The following is a 17,885-nucleotide window of genomic DNA, read 5'->3' on the forward strand; positions in this document are numbered from 1 at the left end:
GAGCTGGCTAACCCTTAGCCCAGTGGTTTCCAAACCTTGTCTTGGAGTCTCCCCAGCCAGTCAGGTTTGCAAGATATCCACAACGAATATGCATGACAGAGATTTGCATGCAGCGGAGGCAGTCCATGCAAATCTCTCACATGAATATTCATTGTGGATATACTGAAAACCTGACTGGCTTGGGTGCCTCCAGGACCAGGGGCCCTGTTTACAAAGCCGCATTATAGGTGCGTTAGCATTTTTAACGAGCGTTAACAGAGCTGTCAAGTTACCCATTCCAGCAGGGAGACATTTTGGCCGGTCCTGGATTTCTGCCAACCTCATCCTGGTGCATTATGGGACCTGCAGCACTGATTTCAATGGACAGAATCATGGACTACAAGCCCCACACTGCTTTGGGATATAAGTTTAAAACCAGGACCGGACAAAAAGTCTCCCTCCTGGAATGGGTAACTTGGCAGCTCTGCGTTAACCATATACGCGCGTTAAACGTGTACACGCCTACAATATCCCTACAGGTGCCTACATGGTTAGCGTGCACACTAATTGTACATGCTTTAAAAACACTAGCGCGTCTTAGTAAATAGGGCCCCAGGTTTGGGAACTACTTCCATAGCCGATTAAGGTCAAATTTCAGTATTTAACCACCTACAGGCCACCACATAAAGACAGGACTGACTTTTATGTGGTCCTATTTATGTGGTGACCTTGGCTGGTAAGTGCTAAATATCAACACTTAACCAACCAAGTGCCAACTCCACCCCAGAATGCCCCTCAAATAGCTGGTTTTCGGTTTGGGGCTAACTACTAATTTTCAGCAGCACTAACCAGTTAAGTGCCACTGAAAATTAGCAGTTAGCCCCAAACAGCAGGCCAGTTAAATCACTTTGAATATTGACCCAAAAGAGATCAACTGAAAAAAAATAAAATCCAGAGTTTATAAATAATAAATTCAGCTATTATTTAGAAGAGGTAGCAAAAAACACCATCTTACCCAATGTCTCCCATTATGCATCCAGACCATTTGTCCTCACACTTGCACTCACCTGAAAGAAATATAATATGCATATCCCTTTAGATTTTTACACATTTTAAACTGTCTAAAACAAGCTTTAATACTATAATTTACAAGCTATGTTTAAATTACTTTCTACAATCTCCCCCAATATTCAGTTAACGGCAGTGAGCGTTTTTTTAAGCATCTACCATCTCCGGCTACTTTAGCCTCCAATAGTCAATGCCAGCCATGTCTGGGAACTGGCACTATTGGGGGCTAAATGAGGGCATGCTTGCTGACAGAGCTTATGAGGGCCCTTGGCAGATATTCAGCTAGGACCCGCAAAAGAAAATTATGCAGGTCCTGGTGAATATTGAGCCAGGACCTACATTAAAAGAAGTCTTTTCCCCCTCCTCCCCCCACCCCACCTCTACTGCACGCAAATCTCTCTCATGAATATTCATTATGGATATCCTGAAAACCTGAATGGCTGGGGTGCCTCCAGGACCAGTTTTGGGAACCACTGGGCTAGCCGCTAACTTGCTATATTGTGCAACATAGCCAGTTAGACACAGATATTCAGCGCCAAACCAGCTATATTAAGCGGTCAAAAGGCTGCTTAAATAACAGGCTTATCTTTGACTGCTAAAAAGTTAACCCGTTAGCGCTGAATATTGACATAACCAGTTAATTTTTAGCGGCCAAAATAAACCTAGATATTCAATGCCAGTCACTCGAAATAATCCAGCATTGAATATCCGGGTTTACAGCCGCCAGAGGCCAGCAAACATGATACCCACCGCCAGCTGAATATTGGGCCCTCTAACCCTCCCCACCCTTTATCTTGCAGTTCAGTTGTAATTGTTGCCCCCCCTCCCTTCTGATATTTACTCAACTTTGTAAACCACTTAGACTCTTGATATTTGTAGTATATCAAATAAATTGGATGTTGAGGGTAATTTTTTTAACAGGTTGCCTAGCATGCAAGTTTAAGCAGGTGTCTGTTTGTGGCCTATTTTCTAAAGAAATGTTAAAGACAATTCTATTAGCTGACATCTATATTTAGGCGCCAATTAGCACACCCAGGAATATAATGGGCATCTTGGCGTCTACCGACAGCTGATCTCTACTGCAAGCTAAAGCGCTATCATGGCTTAGTAAAAGACCTCCTCGGTTTATAGATTTGTAGTGCTTACGTGCATGATTAGCACCATTAATTGGCAATTACAAATGTAAACACTAGGCACCATTTTATAAACATGCTGGCTGGTATTCAAAGCGAGTTAACTAGCCGGGAATGGCCTCTGACCAGTTAACTTATTTGTATGCAGCTATCTGGTCATTTTCAGCGGCACTTAATAATGCCACTGAAAATGACTGGTTAATGCCAAATGGAAGCTAGCTACGTATGGGGCATTCCAGGGCATTTCAGGGGCGGAGTCCAGTTAGCTCCCAATATTCAGAGCTAATCGGCCATGATTAGCATATAATTAAGAGCACATAAATAGCTGTCCTATCTTTATGTGCTAGCCCAGTGGTTCCCAAACCTGATCCTGGAGGCACCCCAGCCAGTCAGGTTTTCAGGATATCCACAATGAATATTCATGAGAGAGATTTGCATGCAGTGGAACCAGTGCATGCAAATCTCTCTCATGAATATTCATTGTGGATTGCCTGAAAACCTGACTGGCTGGAGTGCCTCCAGGATCAGGTTTGGGAACCACTGCGTTAGCCCATGGCCGGTTAAGTTTGAATTTTGACTTAACTGGGTGTGAGCTAGCCAGCTTTTTAAAAAAACAGAAATTCAATGCCTAAGCCCACACAGGGCCCGGCATCAGATTTCCAGTTTTAGCACTGGCAGCAGACAAAAAAAACACTGTTTACCATCAGCTGAATATCAGCCAGAGTGTGCCTAAATCATTTAGAAGGAGATTCTATATATGGCACCTAAAATATCAGTGCTGATATCAGTGCCAACTAAGCATATTCTATAATCAGTACCTAGATTGAGTTGCCGATTATAGAATAAGCTTACTTGATATTTCAGCGCCTAAAACTGCGTGCATCCATTTACACCAACTAAAACATGGCATAAATCCTAGCACGTAGATTTAGGCACACTGGGCCATATTCTATAAATAGGCACCTAAATTTCAGAACACCCACAAAATGCCCATAACCACGCCCCTTTTTGCCTGCGCGCGTTAGTTTACATAATATGCTTAGCAAGTTGTGTGCCTAAATTCTAATCAGTGCCAATTAGTGCTCACTATTGCTTGTTAAATGCTGATATCAGTGCTCATTAGCGTGTTAAGCCAATTAAGTTATGCGTGGTGTTATAGAATCCATGCCGATTTCAGCACCTAAATCTAAGTGCACTACATAGAATCTGGGGGTTAGTGCGCAACTGTCAGTGAATCATATGTATGGGCAGAACATGGACGTGTTTGGGGTGTGTGACCAAACAACAACCACACTGTCACATCTCGTGCATTGCATGGCACACTTTGATGTGCCCACTTACGCCAGCCATTGACCTACCGTAAATGGGCAAGCCTACTTTTGGGCTCACCAATGCGCTAATATTCTATAATGGCTTAGGTGCACCTTTATGATGTTATAGAATTGGTGTGTCCCTTTTTGGTGCCTAAAATGATGCGCCAATTTAAATAATTGTTGCCATAGGTCCCTTTCAGGCTCATTTTCAAAGCACTTAGCCTCCCAAAGTTCCATAGAAACCTATGGAACTTAGCCTCCCAAAGTGCTTTGAAAATATGCCTCTTTGTGTCTTTACAAAATATGCACATAAATTGTTAATCGGTCTGTGTTTTGCCAAAATCCCACCCCAGCAAAAACTATGTGCATTTTTGTCAGCATATAGTACTGCAAATTTGGCCTTTGGACCAACTTATTTTTGGCTGTGTAAATCATTACATGGCCAAATTTAACTGTTTTAAGGTTTCCTTTTACAAAGCTACGGTAAAAAGGGTCCTGCGCTAGTGGTGGGGGGCTGTTTTTGTCGCGAGCTGAGGCCCTTTTTAGAGTAGTGTGTAAAAAGGCTGAAAAAAGGCATGGCCATGCAAGATTTCACTTAATGCGTGGCCGTGCGGGAGGGGGGGGGAACCACTTAACGTCACCCATTGAGGTGGCAATAAGGGCTCCCTCGCTAACCCAGTAGTAACCGGGTAGCTTGTGGTGCTGCCTGTAATAGTGGCCATATTCAATTGCTTTCCATATAGGTTAAATGTAAGTGTTACCATAGAAATAGCAGGTGTAGCTTTCTGTGGATACAACATCCATGTAAAGTTATAGGCATATATTCTATGATGATATCTATACATTTATTGCCACTAAGGGGCCCTTTTACTAAGCCATGTAAGCATCTACGACTGCCCAATGCATGGCAAAATGGAGTTACCGTGTGGCTCTTGTAGTAATTTCATTTTGGGTGCGTGTCTGATGCGCGCGTCTGAAAAATAGTTTTTATTTTCGGGCACAAGTAACGGACACACACCAAGAGGCATTCGGCGCGCGTAGGTCATTACTGACCGGTTACCGTGTGAGTCTTTACCACTAGGTCAATGGCTGGCGGTAAGGTCTCAGACCCAAAATGGACGCGCACCAATTTTCATTTTGCCACATGGCCATTTTCGGCAAAAAATTTTTAAAAAGTCTTTTTTACAGGTGTGCTAAAAATATGGATTGGCGAACACCCAAAACCCACGCCTACACTACCACAAGCCATTTTTCAGCACGCCTTTGTAAAAGGGCACCTAAATGTATGCAAGTCACATGCATATCACACTATAAAAATTTACCTTAGGTTTAACAAAGGTTGAATTCTCTAACTTCTCATTTTAAGACAACATCTTAGTTTTTGGGAATTTCAATAGGGTTTTTATCATATCACTAACTACAGTGCGCTATGAGCACTGCTGAAAAGCCTCCAGGTAAAGCTGTGCTGTATATCAAGCCTAGGAATTCAAGCATGACACAGTGTCCATCAAATGAATCAGCTCAGCTAGTGGCTTGAGGTAAATATTGACAATAACCAAAAGTGGATTAAAAGATTCACACTAAATTTTTCATCTAAAGTTCAATTACCTAAAGCAGGTAGGTGTCATTATGGGAAATGCTTTATATATATATATATATATATATATATATACAGTGGTGGAAATAAGTATTTGATCCCTTGCTGATTTTGTAAGTTTGCCCACTGACAAAGACATGAGCAGCCCATAATTGAAGGGTAGGTTATTGGTAACAGTGAGAGATAGCACATCACAAATTAAATCCGGAAAATCACATTGTGGAAAGTATATGAATTTATTTGCATTCTGCAGAGGGAAATAAGTATTTAATCCCTCTGGCAAACAAGACCTAATACTTGGTGGCAAAACCCTTGTTGGCAAGCACAGCGGTCAGACGTCTTCTGTAGTTGATGATGAGGTTTGCACACATGTCAGGAGGAATTTTGGTCCACTCCTCTTTGCAGATCATCTCTAAATCATTAAGAGTTCTGGGCTGTCGCTTGGCAACTCGCAGCTTCAGCTCCCTCCATAAGTTTTCAATGGGATTAAGGTCTGGTGACTGGCTAGGCCACTCCATGACCCTAATGTGCTTCTTCCTGAGCCACTCCTTTGTTGCCTTGGCTGTATGTTTTGGGTCATTGTCGTGCTGGAAGACCCAGCCACGACCCATTTTTAAGGCCCTGGCGGAGGGAAGGAGGTTGTCACTCAGAATTGTACGGTACATGGCCCCATCCATTCTCCCATTGATGCGGTGAAGTAGTCCTGTGCCCTTAGCAGAGAAACACCCCCAAAACATAACATTTCCACCTCCATGCTTGACAGTGGGGACGGTGTTCTTTGGGTCATAGGCAGCATTTCTCTTCCTCCAAACACGGCGAGTTGAGTTCATGCCAAAGAGCTCAATTTTTGTCTCATCTGACCACAGCACCTTCTCCCAATCACTCTCGGCATCATCCAGGTGTTCACTGGCAAACTTCAGACGGGCCGTCACATGTGCCTTCCGGAGCAGGGGGACCTTGCGGGCACTGCAGGATTGCAATCCGTTATGTCGTAATGTGTTACCAATGGTTTTCGTGGTGACAGTGGTCCCAGCTGCCTTGAGATCATTGACAAGTTCCCCCCTTGTAGTTGTAGGCTGATTTCTAACCTTCCTCATGATCAAGGATACCCCACGAGGTGAGGATTTTGCATGGAGCCCCAGATCTTTGTCGATTGACAGTCATTTTGTACTTCTTCCATTTTCTTACTATGGCACCAACAGTTGTCTCCTTCTCACCCAGCGTCTTACTGATGGTTTTGTAGCCCATTCCAGCCTTGTGCAGGTGTATGATCTTGTCCCTGACATCCTTAGACAGCTCCTTGCTCTTGGCCATTTTGTAGAGGTTAGAGTCTGACTGATTCACTGAGTCTGTGGACAGGTGTCTTTCATACAGGTGACCATTGCCGACAGCTGTCTGTCATGCAGGTAACGAGTTGATTTGGAGCATCTACCTGGTCTGTAGGGGCCAGATCTCTTACTGGTTGGTGGGGGATCAAATACTTATTTCCCTCTGCAGAATGCAAATAAATTCATATACTTTCCACAATGTGATTTTCCGGATTTAATTTGTGATGTGCTATCTCTCACTGTTACCAATAACCTACCCTTCAATTATGGGCTGCTCATATCTTTGTCAGTGGGCAAACTTACAAAATCAGCAAGGGATCAAATACTTATTTCCACCACTGTATATATATATATATATATATATATATATATATATATATATATATAGCTGCTTTATTCCCCTACAAGAATTGCTAAAAAAATTTTCTTGACAAAAAAATTGGTAAACATTTCCTTAAAAATTGGATTAAAGTTGAACCTGCTTACTGGTAACACATTAAAGGCAGGAAGGAGATCTTTTAACCAATGAATAATTAATTCACTTAAGGAAAATTATCTCAATCCATGATTCACAGGGGGGTCCTTTTATAAACGCAGGCTGAAAAATGGCTTGCGGTAGTGTAGGCACGGGTTTTGGGCATGCACCGATCCATTTTTTAGCGCGCCTGTAAAAAAGGCCTTTTTTTCTGAAAATGGACGTGCGGCAAAATGAAAATTGCCGCACATCCATTGTGGGTCTGAGACCTTACTGTCAGCCATTGACCTGGTGGTAAAGACTCATGCGATAACCGGGAGGTAATGACCTAAGTGCAACAAATGCCACTTGGTGCTCGTCCATTATGCAAGCCTCAAAATAGAAAATATTTTTCAGACGCACATATCGGACGCGCGCCAAAAGTGAAATTACCACAAGAGCCATGCGGTAGTCTGGCGGTAACTCCATTTTGGCGCACATTGTGAGCGCGTACACGCTTAAGTGTCTTAGTAAAAGGGCCCCAGAGTTGGTAAAAACGTAGGGAGTCTTTTACTAAGGCACGCTTAAGTTTTTGGCACGCGCTAAAATTGTACACACGCTAAACGTTAGAGATGCCTATGCATTCCTATGGGCGTTTTTAACGTTTAGCGTGCCCACAATTTTAGCGCGCACTAAAAACGTGAGTGTGCCTTATAAAAAGACGTCCTCTGTGATTTCCGAGATCTTTTTCTTCTGCTTTAGGTAATTGAACTTTAGATTAAAAGGTTTGTGTGAATCTTTTAATCCACTTTTGGTTAATGTCAGTACACATTTTGTGGATTTTCTTTCTTTTTTTTTTTTTGCCATTTACTGTAATTGAGGTAGATATTGAACATTATGAGAAGGGGGTGTATATGTGTGTGTGTGTGCAGTATTATGGGACTGCAAATCCTACTATGAAAATCTTAAATCTGGCTTTATTAGATTCATTGTTATGCTTTCCAATCCAACAACATTTGGAAAGAATTATGGGAGTCTTTTACTAAGGTGTGCTAGCATTTGTAGAGCGTGCTAAAAATAAACGTGCGCTAAATGCTAGAGACGCCAATGTATTCCTATGGGTGTCTCTAGCGTTTAGCATGTGCCTATTTTTACCGCACGCTAGCGTGTCTTAGTAAAAGACCCCCCTATGTAAAATGGGTCAAGAATGTCTGTCTGTGGCAAAATAACTCTCTGAAAATTAGAATAGGATGACACTTGGCCTAAAGGTCAAAATAATATAAAGATACAATGAGCGTGGAAATGGGCCAAACAGGATTGGGGGTTCCAAAGAAATAACCCTCTTACCCCCAAAAACAATGGTCCAGGGCCCTTCTATGGAAAAAGGAGCTCTAGTATCTGTAGCATAGAAAAATTAATAGAACAGGATGAAAATTGGATAAAACTGTAAAAATACACATTGTGTTCGAACATAGGCTACATCAGACCAGGGGTTCCAGAAAAATGAGCCCCTCCCAAAAAATACATGGCCCCATGCATTTCTATGGGAAAAGGACTTCCAGCTTCTGCAGCACAGAAACTCAGAGTGAAATGTAGCAGTTAGAGAAAAAGGCAAGGCAGTTTAGTGGAGCGCATGACCTGGTGCGGAAGGTAATGGTTCTGGGGCCGCTTGATAACAGTGATCATAATATGATCGGATTTGATAATAGCTTTGAAGTAAGTATACACAGGAAATCAAATACGTTAGCATTTAACTTTAAAAAAGGAGACTATGATAAAATGAGAAGAACGGTGAAAAATAAACTTAGAGGAGCGGCTGCGAGGGTCAAAAATTTACATCAGGCATGGATGCTGTTCAAAAACACCGTCCTGGAAGCCCAAGCCAAATATATTCCGTGTATTAAAAAAGGAGGATGGAAGACCAAACGATAGCCAGCGTGGTTAAAAAGTGAGGTCAAGGAAGCTATTAGAGCTAAAAGAAAATCCTTCAGAAATGGAAGAAGGAACCGACTGAAAATAATAAGAAACAGCATAAGGAATGTCGAGTCAAATGTAAAGCGTTGATAAGGAAGGCTAAGAGGAACTTCGAAAAAAAGATTGCGTTGGAGGCAAAAATCACATAGTAAAACTTTTTTTAGGTATATTGAAAGCAGGAAGCCGGCAAAAGAATCGGTTGGACCGCTAGATGACCAAGGAGTAAAAGGGGCAATCGGGGAAGACAAAGCCGTAGCAGAGAGATTAAATGAATCCTTTGCTTCAGTCTTCACCGAGGAAGATGTGGGTGGGATACCGGTGCCGGAAATGGTATTCAAAGCGGACAAGTCAGAGAAGCTTAATGAATTCTCTGTAAACCTGGAGGATGTAATGGGGTAGTTCTACAAACTGAAGAGTAGCAAATCTCCTGGACCGGATGGTATTCATCCCAGAGTACTGATAGAACTGAAAAATGAGCTTGCGGAGCTATTGTTAGTAATATGTAATTTATCCTTAAAATCGAGAGTGGTACCGGAAGATTGGAGGGTGGCCAATGTAACGATGATTTTTTAAAAAGGTTCCAGAGGAGATCCAGGTAATTATAGACCAGTGAGTCTGACGTAGGTGCCAGACAAAATGGTAAAGAACAAAATTACAGAGCATATTCAAAAGCATGGATTAATGAGACAAAGCCAACATGGATTTAGTGATGGGAAATCTTGCCTCACCAATCTACTACATTTCTTTGAAGGGGTGAACAAACATGTGGATAAAGGGGAGCCAGTTGATATTGTGTATCTGAATTTTCAGAAGGCGTTTGACAAAGTACCTCATAAAAGACTACAGAGGAAAATGGAGAGTCATGAGATAGGAGGTAGTGTTCTATTGTGGATTAAAAACTGGCTAAAAGATAGAAAACAGAGAGTAGGGTTAAATGTTCAATATTCTCAATGGAGAAGTGTAGTTAGTGGGGTTCTCCAGGGGTCTGTGCTGGGACCGCTGCTTTTTAACATATTCATAAATGACCCAGAGATGGGAATAACTAGTGAGGTAATTAAATTTGCTGATGACACAAAGTTATTCAAAGTCGTTAAATCGTGGGAGGATTGTGAAAAATTACAAGAGGACCTTAAGAGACTGGGAGACTGGGCGTCTAAATGGCAGATGACGCTTAATGTGAGCAAGTGCAAAGTGATGCATGTGGGAAAGAGGAACCCAAATTATAGCTACGTCATGCAAGGTTCCATGTTAGGAGTCACAGACCAAGAAAGGGATCTAGGTGTCGTCGTTGATGATACATTGAAACCTTCTGCTCAGTGTGCTGCTGCGGCTAAGAAAGCAAATAGAATGTTAGGTATTATTAGAAAAGGAATGGAAAACAAAAATGAGGATGTTATAATGCCTTTGTATCGCTTCATAGTACCACCGCACCTTGAATATTGTGTTCAATTCTGGTCGCCGCATCTCAAAAAAGATATAGTGGAATTAGAAAAAGTGCAGAGAAGAGTGACGAAAATGATAAAGGGATTGGGACGACTACCCTATGAGGAAAGGCTAAAGCGGCTAGGGCACTTCAGCTTGGAGAAAAGGCGGCTGAGGGGAGATATGATAGAGGTCTATAAAATAATGAGTGGAGTTGAATGGGTAGATGTGAAGCGTCAGTTTACGCTTTCCAAAAATATTAGGACTAGGGGGCATGCGATGAAGCTACAATGTAGTAAATTTAAACTGAATTGGATAAACTTTTTCTTCACTCAATGTGTAATTAAACTCTGGAATTCGTTGCCAGAGAATGTGGTAAAGGCGGTTAGCTTAGCAGAGTTTAAAAAAGGTTTGGACGGCTTCCTAAAGGAAAAGTCCATAGACCATTATTAAATGGACTTGGGGAAAATCCACTATTTCTAGGATAAGCAGTATAAAATGTTTTGTACTTTTTTGGGATCTTGCCAGGTATTTGTGACCTGGATTGGCCACTGTTGGAAACAGGATGCTGGGCCTGATGGACCTTTGGTCTTTCTCAGTATGGCAATACTTATGTGCTTATGTTATGTATGTGGAATTCACCACTTTTCCTAACCCTCAAACTTCCCCCACCCTCCAAAACTATCTTCCTTGCAAATGCCCAGCTCCCCTAAACTGCCTTCATAACCCACAAACTACCGCCACAATTACCACACCAAACTGTCCCATCCCCCCAAAAAATATCTCCTGTAACTGTCCACAACCGTTGAAAATGCCTCATCCCCCAATACTACCCCCTGTAACTTCCCCACTCCAAAAAACTACTTTCCCAACTGCCCCACCACCCTGTAAACGGCCCTACCCCCAACTAACCTACCACCCTGCAAACTGCTCCATTCCCAAAAACTAACCCTCCACAACTATTCCATCATCCTGCAAACTATCCCACTCCCAAAACCTACCCTATCCACAACAGGCACAACACCATCCAACCTACCTTTAACCCCAACCATCACCCCACAAATTGACCCACTCTTAAAAGTAATCCCCCTCAACTACTTCTATCATGCCATGGGCTGGGCCAGATTAAGCCACTGACAAACTTTGCACATACTATGGGCCCTGTTTACTAAGGTGTGCTAGCATTTTTAGCGCACACTAAACACTAGAGACGCCCATATATTCCTATGGGTGTCTCTAGTGTTAGCGTGCACTAATTTTTTAGCACACACTAAAAACGCTAGTGCGCCTATAGCATGGCTTAGTGAACAGGGCCCTTTGTGTTCACATGTTTAGGGAGGCCTTGTGGGACATGCTCAGGACTCAGGAAGTTGATCTGTCTGGTATTTCTCAGAAGTTTACAGACTTTTACATTAATGTCTAGAAAGTAATAGGATAGGTAATATATCTGGATATTTTTCAGAGTTTAAAATCTCTATCTGCAGTTCTCATTTTCCCTCCATATCCTGCCTCCCTCCACAGGTGACTAACCCTGTTTTGCCTGCTTCCATTGTAACTAGAACCAGAAATTAAAGCTAGGATCCAGCCAATGAAGGCAGTGAGGGTAGAGCACTGGAAAGCAGCTCTATTCACAGAAAGGGAGGATTTGATCTGGAGGAAGTTTCTGTGCTGTAGAAGTGACATTTCTAAATGTGCTACAGGACAGAAGAGAAATTAACCCCCTCCAAAACAAAAATCCAATATATTTCTATAGGCGAAGTAGTTCCAACAGCTGCGGTAAACATAGACTCATTCACTGTAATAGTGATTAAGAAGTTGCACCTTTCAAATTGCCTTCCCCTCTCATGATCACAGACACACAGAAAGAATGTACACGTATCAACACACACACATATACACAACTCCCTTCCCAATACACACATGCATTTCCATGAAGAGGGGTTGGAAAGAATTCCACAAGCCATGCTCTGCACACTTTCCCCACATTTTGAAGTCATTATTTATTTATTCTGGTAACCCATTGTTATCCAAAAATAGGTTACGGTTCAAAGTGGCTTACAATTTACATTCTGGTTGGAAATTACAATAATGGTTTACAATTAGGAAGCAGAAAGGACATTGATAGCTTATTTATTTTAGTTATAGAATTTTTTGAAGAGGTAGTGTTTATATGGGACATGTAGGTCATGAACCATAAAATAACTTTACAACAGTAACTGAGAATTATGAGCAAAGCTAGGCCTCTGTGAACAGGCTATGAACAGGTTAAGAGTCACTGAGAAGCTAAATAATAAGAATTGCAAAGAATGTGAATCTCATGTCAACTTGCCCTTCTGTTGGAGAGACAGGCAGATATGGAGTCATAACAGAGATATGTGTGGCAGGAGAATATTGTACATGAATGTAGTAATGTAAGGGAAATTTGCTGCTGACCATGAAAGCAGATAATGAAGAAACACAACTTTGGTTGCTGGGAAGATGGTTTCTGCAAAGTAGGATAACCTACTGACCTTACTTATGATAAGCAAACATGTTATGAAGAACTTTGCTTCTGTAAGAAAGAATTTACTAGAATATGCTGGAATATGTTAGAATTTACTAGAATATGCTGACTTTGTACTTCCAATACTAGCCTATGAGAGAAAAGGGTATAAAAGGAGAATCATGGACAGAGGCAATCAGAGAGCTAATGTCAGAGGTCACATTTGTGTCCCGGTTGCTGTCTCATATGAGAATTAATTATATTATGTATTCTAATTGTATTCCTGATTGGTAAATGTAATAAACAATTACTGATTATTCTCATATTACTAAAGCCTGCTGTGTCTTTCTGTCTCTCCACCTGGTGGCGTTAGGACAATAATCCCTGGAGTCCTGGACATTCCAGGTTACAGGTAACTAGTACCTTTATACCTGGGAGAAGGCAGAAAGATAAACAGTAAGTTTTCAGTTCTTGTCTGAACTGAAGATAGTTTACTAAGGTGCACTAGTGTTTTTAGCATACGCTAATTTTTAGAATGCGCTAACATTAGAGGCCATATATTCCTATGGGTGTCTCTAGCGTTAGCGTGCGCTACAAACACTAAGGCGTCTATACAGGGCTTAGGGGTCCTTTACTAAGCCACGTAAGCACCTACGCGTGTCCAATGCACATCAATTCCGAGTTACTACCTGGCTACTGCGTGGCCTGGGCAGTAATTTCATTTTTTACACGCATCCACTATGCGCATCGGAAATATATTTATTTCCGACATGCGGCAAAAACCGGGCACTAATCGGCATTGTACATGCACTGACCATTACTGCCCGGCTAACGCGTGACACCTTACTGCTAAGTGAATGGGTGGCGGTAAGGTCTGAGACCCAAAATGGATGTGCGCCAATTTTGATTTTGCCACACTTCCATTTTCGGCAAAATTTTTAAAAAGGCCTTTTTTACAGGCACGATGAAAAATGGATCTGTGTGCATCCAAAACACGCCTACACTAGTGCAGGCTATTTTTCAGCGCGCCTTCTTAAAAGGACCCCTTAGCTAGTTATAGAATTTTTTGAAGATGTAGGTTTTCAGTTCTTTTCTGAACTGAAGATAGCTGGTGATGCTTCTTGTGACCCTCGGTATTGATTTCCACCACTTGGAACCCAGGTAACTAAATTATGACAGCACCTACAATGAGCTGGGTTCACACACTTGCATACCTGTCAAATTATTATTGCCATGAAAATTGCTTCATGTTGTAATAATCTGTTATCTAATTATTATTAATCCCGTAGAAAGATATATTGGTTGTGGAAATTCAAACCAGATATTTTACTTTACCTGAAAAAGCTTATAATTGCCCAACTTTGGATCTGCTTAATTACTTGACCATACCATTTTTCTGTCAGATATTTAAAGGCCCTTTTAATAAAAGGTGTTAAGCCTTAAAGCTGCTTAATGTGTGGGAAAACGCTAACCACAAACATTTGCCAAATGCTAAGCATATGTAATTAGTTTTTCAAAAATACTTTTTCAGAGAGAGTGTTCCATGGGCAAGGAATGGTCGTGGAAGTATTAATCAAGTAGTGTGTTATGATTAGCGCAAGCTACCTGAATAACACAGAATAAGAGGCAGTAAATGCTCCTATATTAATTATTTTCAGTTGCTGCACCTAATGACATTAGTATTCACACCCTCAAATAAAAAAATAAAAAAAAAACTTTTTTAACTGATGCTTTAAATATGGGCTCATTGTGTGAGAATTCCCATGTTAAAACGTGCCAGGCCCATTTAATGTATTTTAGCTAAAGGGCCTCTTAATAGGCTTTTCTGTGCTATTCATCAACCCATGATTTCTCTGTGCTGATACTTACCACTCAGCAACTTTTTCTTGTCTGAGAAAATACCAAGATTGTTGCCCAGGGTCTGAGCTAGCGTGACTGCCATTTCTTCAGTTTTTCCAAACTAAAAAAAAACAAATAAAAAAGGCAAAATAAAATAAAGTGGGTAATGAGATATGATTAAAACAAACTGCTCTTTGCTGCTTAAATTGCAACAGGTTTTCAAGTGATACTTGAAAACAATGTCTGTCTGGATGATCTTCTAGCTACAAGGTTAATTGCTCTGTATACTGTAACCAGGCATTGATGTTAATTTCTTGCAAAGAATTGCTGATGTAGCGGTGTTATAGTCCCTTCAACACACTACCAATATGGAAAATCTAAGTATTCAAATACACCCAAGTGGTGTGCTGGTAAATTTTTTCATTATAAATAATTTCTGTAAGCTGTTACAGCTCCAGTGCAAAATAAGACAGCAGATGTAAATTCTCAAATTGGACATATTCCAAACACTAAAATGAAAATAAAATGATTTTTTCTACCTTTGTTGTCTGGTGACTTTGTTTTTCTGATCATGTTGGTCCAAGTCTCTGATTCTGCTGCTCTCTATCTCTTCCCTTAACTCCATTTCCAGGGCTTCCTTTTTATTTATGTCTTTACTTTCCTCCTTTCTTCTTCATTTCTTGCCCTACATCCATAGGTAAAAGCTGGGTCCTCTATAGACTTGACTGGAGGAGGTATAGAGTGGATCCAGCTTTTGCCTATTTTCTCCATCCATGTGTGTTTTTTCTCCTCTTTTCCCTTTCCCTCATCTCTGTCAGTATGCATTGCCTTCCTCTTTCTTTCCTCCCCTCCATCCATATGCATCTCCTTCCTCTCTCTTCCCTCTCATCCATCCATGTCCAGTTTTTTTTCCTCTCCCCCTCCATGATCCATGTCCAGCATTTCTCCTCTCTCCTCCCCTCCATCCATGTTCATCTCACTTCCTCTCTCTTCCCTCCCCTCCTTCAACTCTCTCCCCTCTCTTCCCCTCCATCCATGTCCAGAATTTCTCCTCTCTCCCCTAAATCCATGTGCATCTCCTCCTCCTGTCTTCCCTCCCCTCCATTCATATCCAGCCTTTCTACTTCCTGTCTTCCCTCCCCTCCATCCATGTCCAGCATTTCAACTCTCTCCCTTCCCCTCCATCAGTGTACATCTCCTTCCTCTGTCTTTCCTTCCCTCCAACATTGCTCCCCTGCCCTCCACTCCATCCATGTCCAGCATTTTTCCTCTATCCCCTCCATCCATGTGCATCTCCTTCCTGTCTTCCCTCTCCTCCATCCATGTCCAGCATTTCTCCTGCCCTCCCCTCCATTCATCCATCCATGTCCAGCAACTCTCCTGTATCCCCTTGTCCTCCCCTCCCATCCATGTCCAGCGAATCTCCTCTGCCCTCCCCTCTCATCCATGTCCAGCGATTCTCTTATGTCCCGATCCTCCCCTCCCATCCATGTCTAGCGCCCTCAAGTTCCAGTTCCAACCCCTGCCCCACCTGCCCGCCCTCAGCTCCCTGACAGCCCTCCTTTCTGTTCCTGCCGCCACCCTGCGTTTAAATGTTTTATTTTACCTCAACTCGCTGCAGCGGCGGTAGTGAAAGCAGCAGGCTAAACTCCAGCCTTCCCTTTCCTCTGTGTCCTGCCTTTTTCTGAAGTATTTCCTGTTTCCGCGAGGGCGGGACACAGAGGGAAGGGAAGGCTGGAGGCGAGCCTGCTGCTTTCACTGCCGCTGCTGCAACTTGAGGTAAAATAGAAGATTTAAACACAGGGCGATGGCAGGAAGGAAAGGAGGGCTGTCGGGAAGCTGAGGGCAGGCAGGTGAGCTGGCCCTGGGAAAAAAGTTGCCATGCTTACTGGCACAAAAAAAGCACTGGTGCTGGGAGTCTGTGAGCCTGCAGCTCAGGGGGAGGAGAGGCAAGCCGGCTTGCACTCACAGAACAATCAGCTCGCAAGATGGCAAAAAATTTAACAACTGGCTCTTGCGAGCCGGTGCGAGCCAGCTCCAGCACACCACTGAATACACCTCTCCTCATCTCATAAGTACATAAGTATTGCCATACTGGGACAGACTGAAGGTCCATCAAGCCCAGCATCCTGTGGCCAATCCAGGTCACAAGTACCTGGCAAGATCCCAAAAACGTACAATACATTTTATGCTGCATATCCTAGAAATAAGCAGTGGATTTTCCCCAAGTCCCCAAGACACGGACGGGGAGAGGGATCTTGGGGTGATAGTATCTGAGGACCTGAAGGCGATGAAACAGTGCGACAAGGCGGTGGCCGTAGCGAGAAGGTTGCTAGGCTGTATAGAGAGAGGTGTGACCAGCAGAAGAAAGGAGGTTTTAATGCCCCTGTATAAGACGTTGGTGAGGCCCCACCTGGAGTATTGTGTTCAGTTTTGGAGGCCGTACCTTGCGAAGGATGTTAAAAAAATGGAAGCGGTGCAAAGAAAAGCTACGAGGATGGTATGGGAGTTGCGTTCCAAGACGTATGAAGAGAGACTTGCTGACCTGAACATGTATACTCTGGAGGAAAGGAGGAACAGGGGTGATATGATACAGACGTTCAAATATTTGAAAGGTATTAATCCGCAAACGAATCTTTTCCGGAGATGGGAAGGCGGTAGAACGAGAGGACATGAAATGAGATTGAAGGGGGGCAGACTCAGGAAAGATGTCAGGAAGTATTTCTTCACAGAGAGGGTGGTGAACGCTTGGAATGCCCTCCCGCGGGAGGTGGTGGAGATGAAAATGGTAACGGAATTCAAACATGCGTGGGACAGGCATAAAGGAATCCTGTGCAGAAGGAATGGATCCTCAGAAGCTTAGCTGAAATTGGGTGGCGGGGGGAAGAGGGGTTGGTAGTTGAGAGGCTAGGATGGGGGAGGGCAGACTTATACGGGGTCTGTGCCGGAGCCGGTGATGGGAGGCGGGCCTGGTGGTTGGGAGGCGGGAAATACTGCTGGACAGACTTATACGGTCTGTGCCCTGAAAAAGACAGGTACAAATCAAGGTAAGGTATACACATATGAGTTTATCGTGGGCAGACTAGATGGACCGTGCAGGTCTTTTTCTGCCATCATCTACTATGTTACTATGTAATAATGGTCTATGGACTGATCCTTTAGGAAGCCATCCAAACCTTTTATAAACCCCACTAAACTAACTGTTTCTACTACATTCTTTGGCAACAAATTCCAGAGTTTAATTACACGCTGAGTGAGAAATCTTTTCTCTGATTCGTTTCAAATTTACTATTTTG

The 17,885-nt window shown here is 42.6% G+C and overlaps 1 protein-coding gene across 2 annotated transcripts in view; it reads right to left on the bottom strand.

Annotated features, from left to right (window-relative positions):
* The window catches only part of ADAM22 (ADAM metallopeptidase domain 22), a 661,757-nt gene that overhangs the window by 207,294 nt on the left and 436,578 nt on the right, over nt 1-17,885 (bottom strand). For both annotated transcript variants that reach the window (XM_030199706.1, XM_030199712.1), the window contains exons 13-14: nt 14,620-14,710; nt 995-1,046 (exon numbers count right to left, since the gene is read on the bottom strand). In XM_030199706.1, the coding sequence (XP_030055566.1) occupies nt 995-1,046; nt 14,620-14,710 (143 nt within the window). The remainder of the gene's footprint in view (nt 1-994; nt 1,047-14,619; nt 14,711-17,885) is intronic.

The sequence above is a fragment of the Microcaecilia unicolor genome, chromosome 1 (genome assembly GCF_901765095.1).
Source record: "Microcaecilia unicolor chromosome 1, aMicUni1.1, whole genome shotgun sequence".
Taxonomy (NCBI): domain Eukaryota; kingdom Metazoa; phylum Chordata; class Amphibia; order Gymnophiona; family Siphonopidae; genus Microcaecilia; species Microcaecilia unicolor.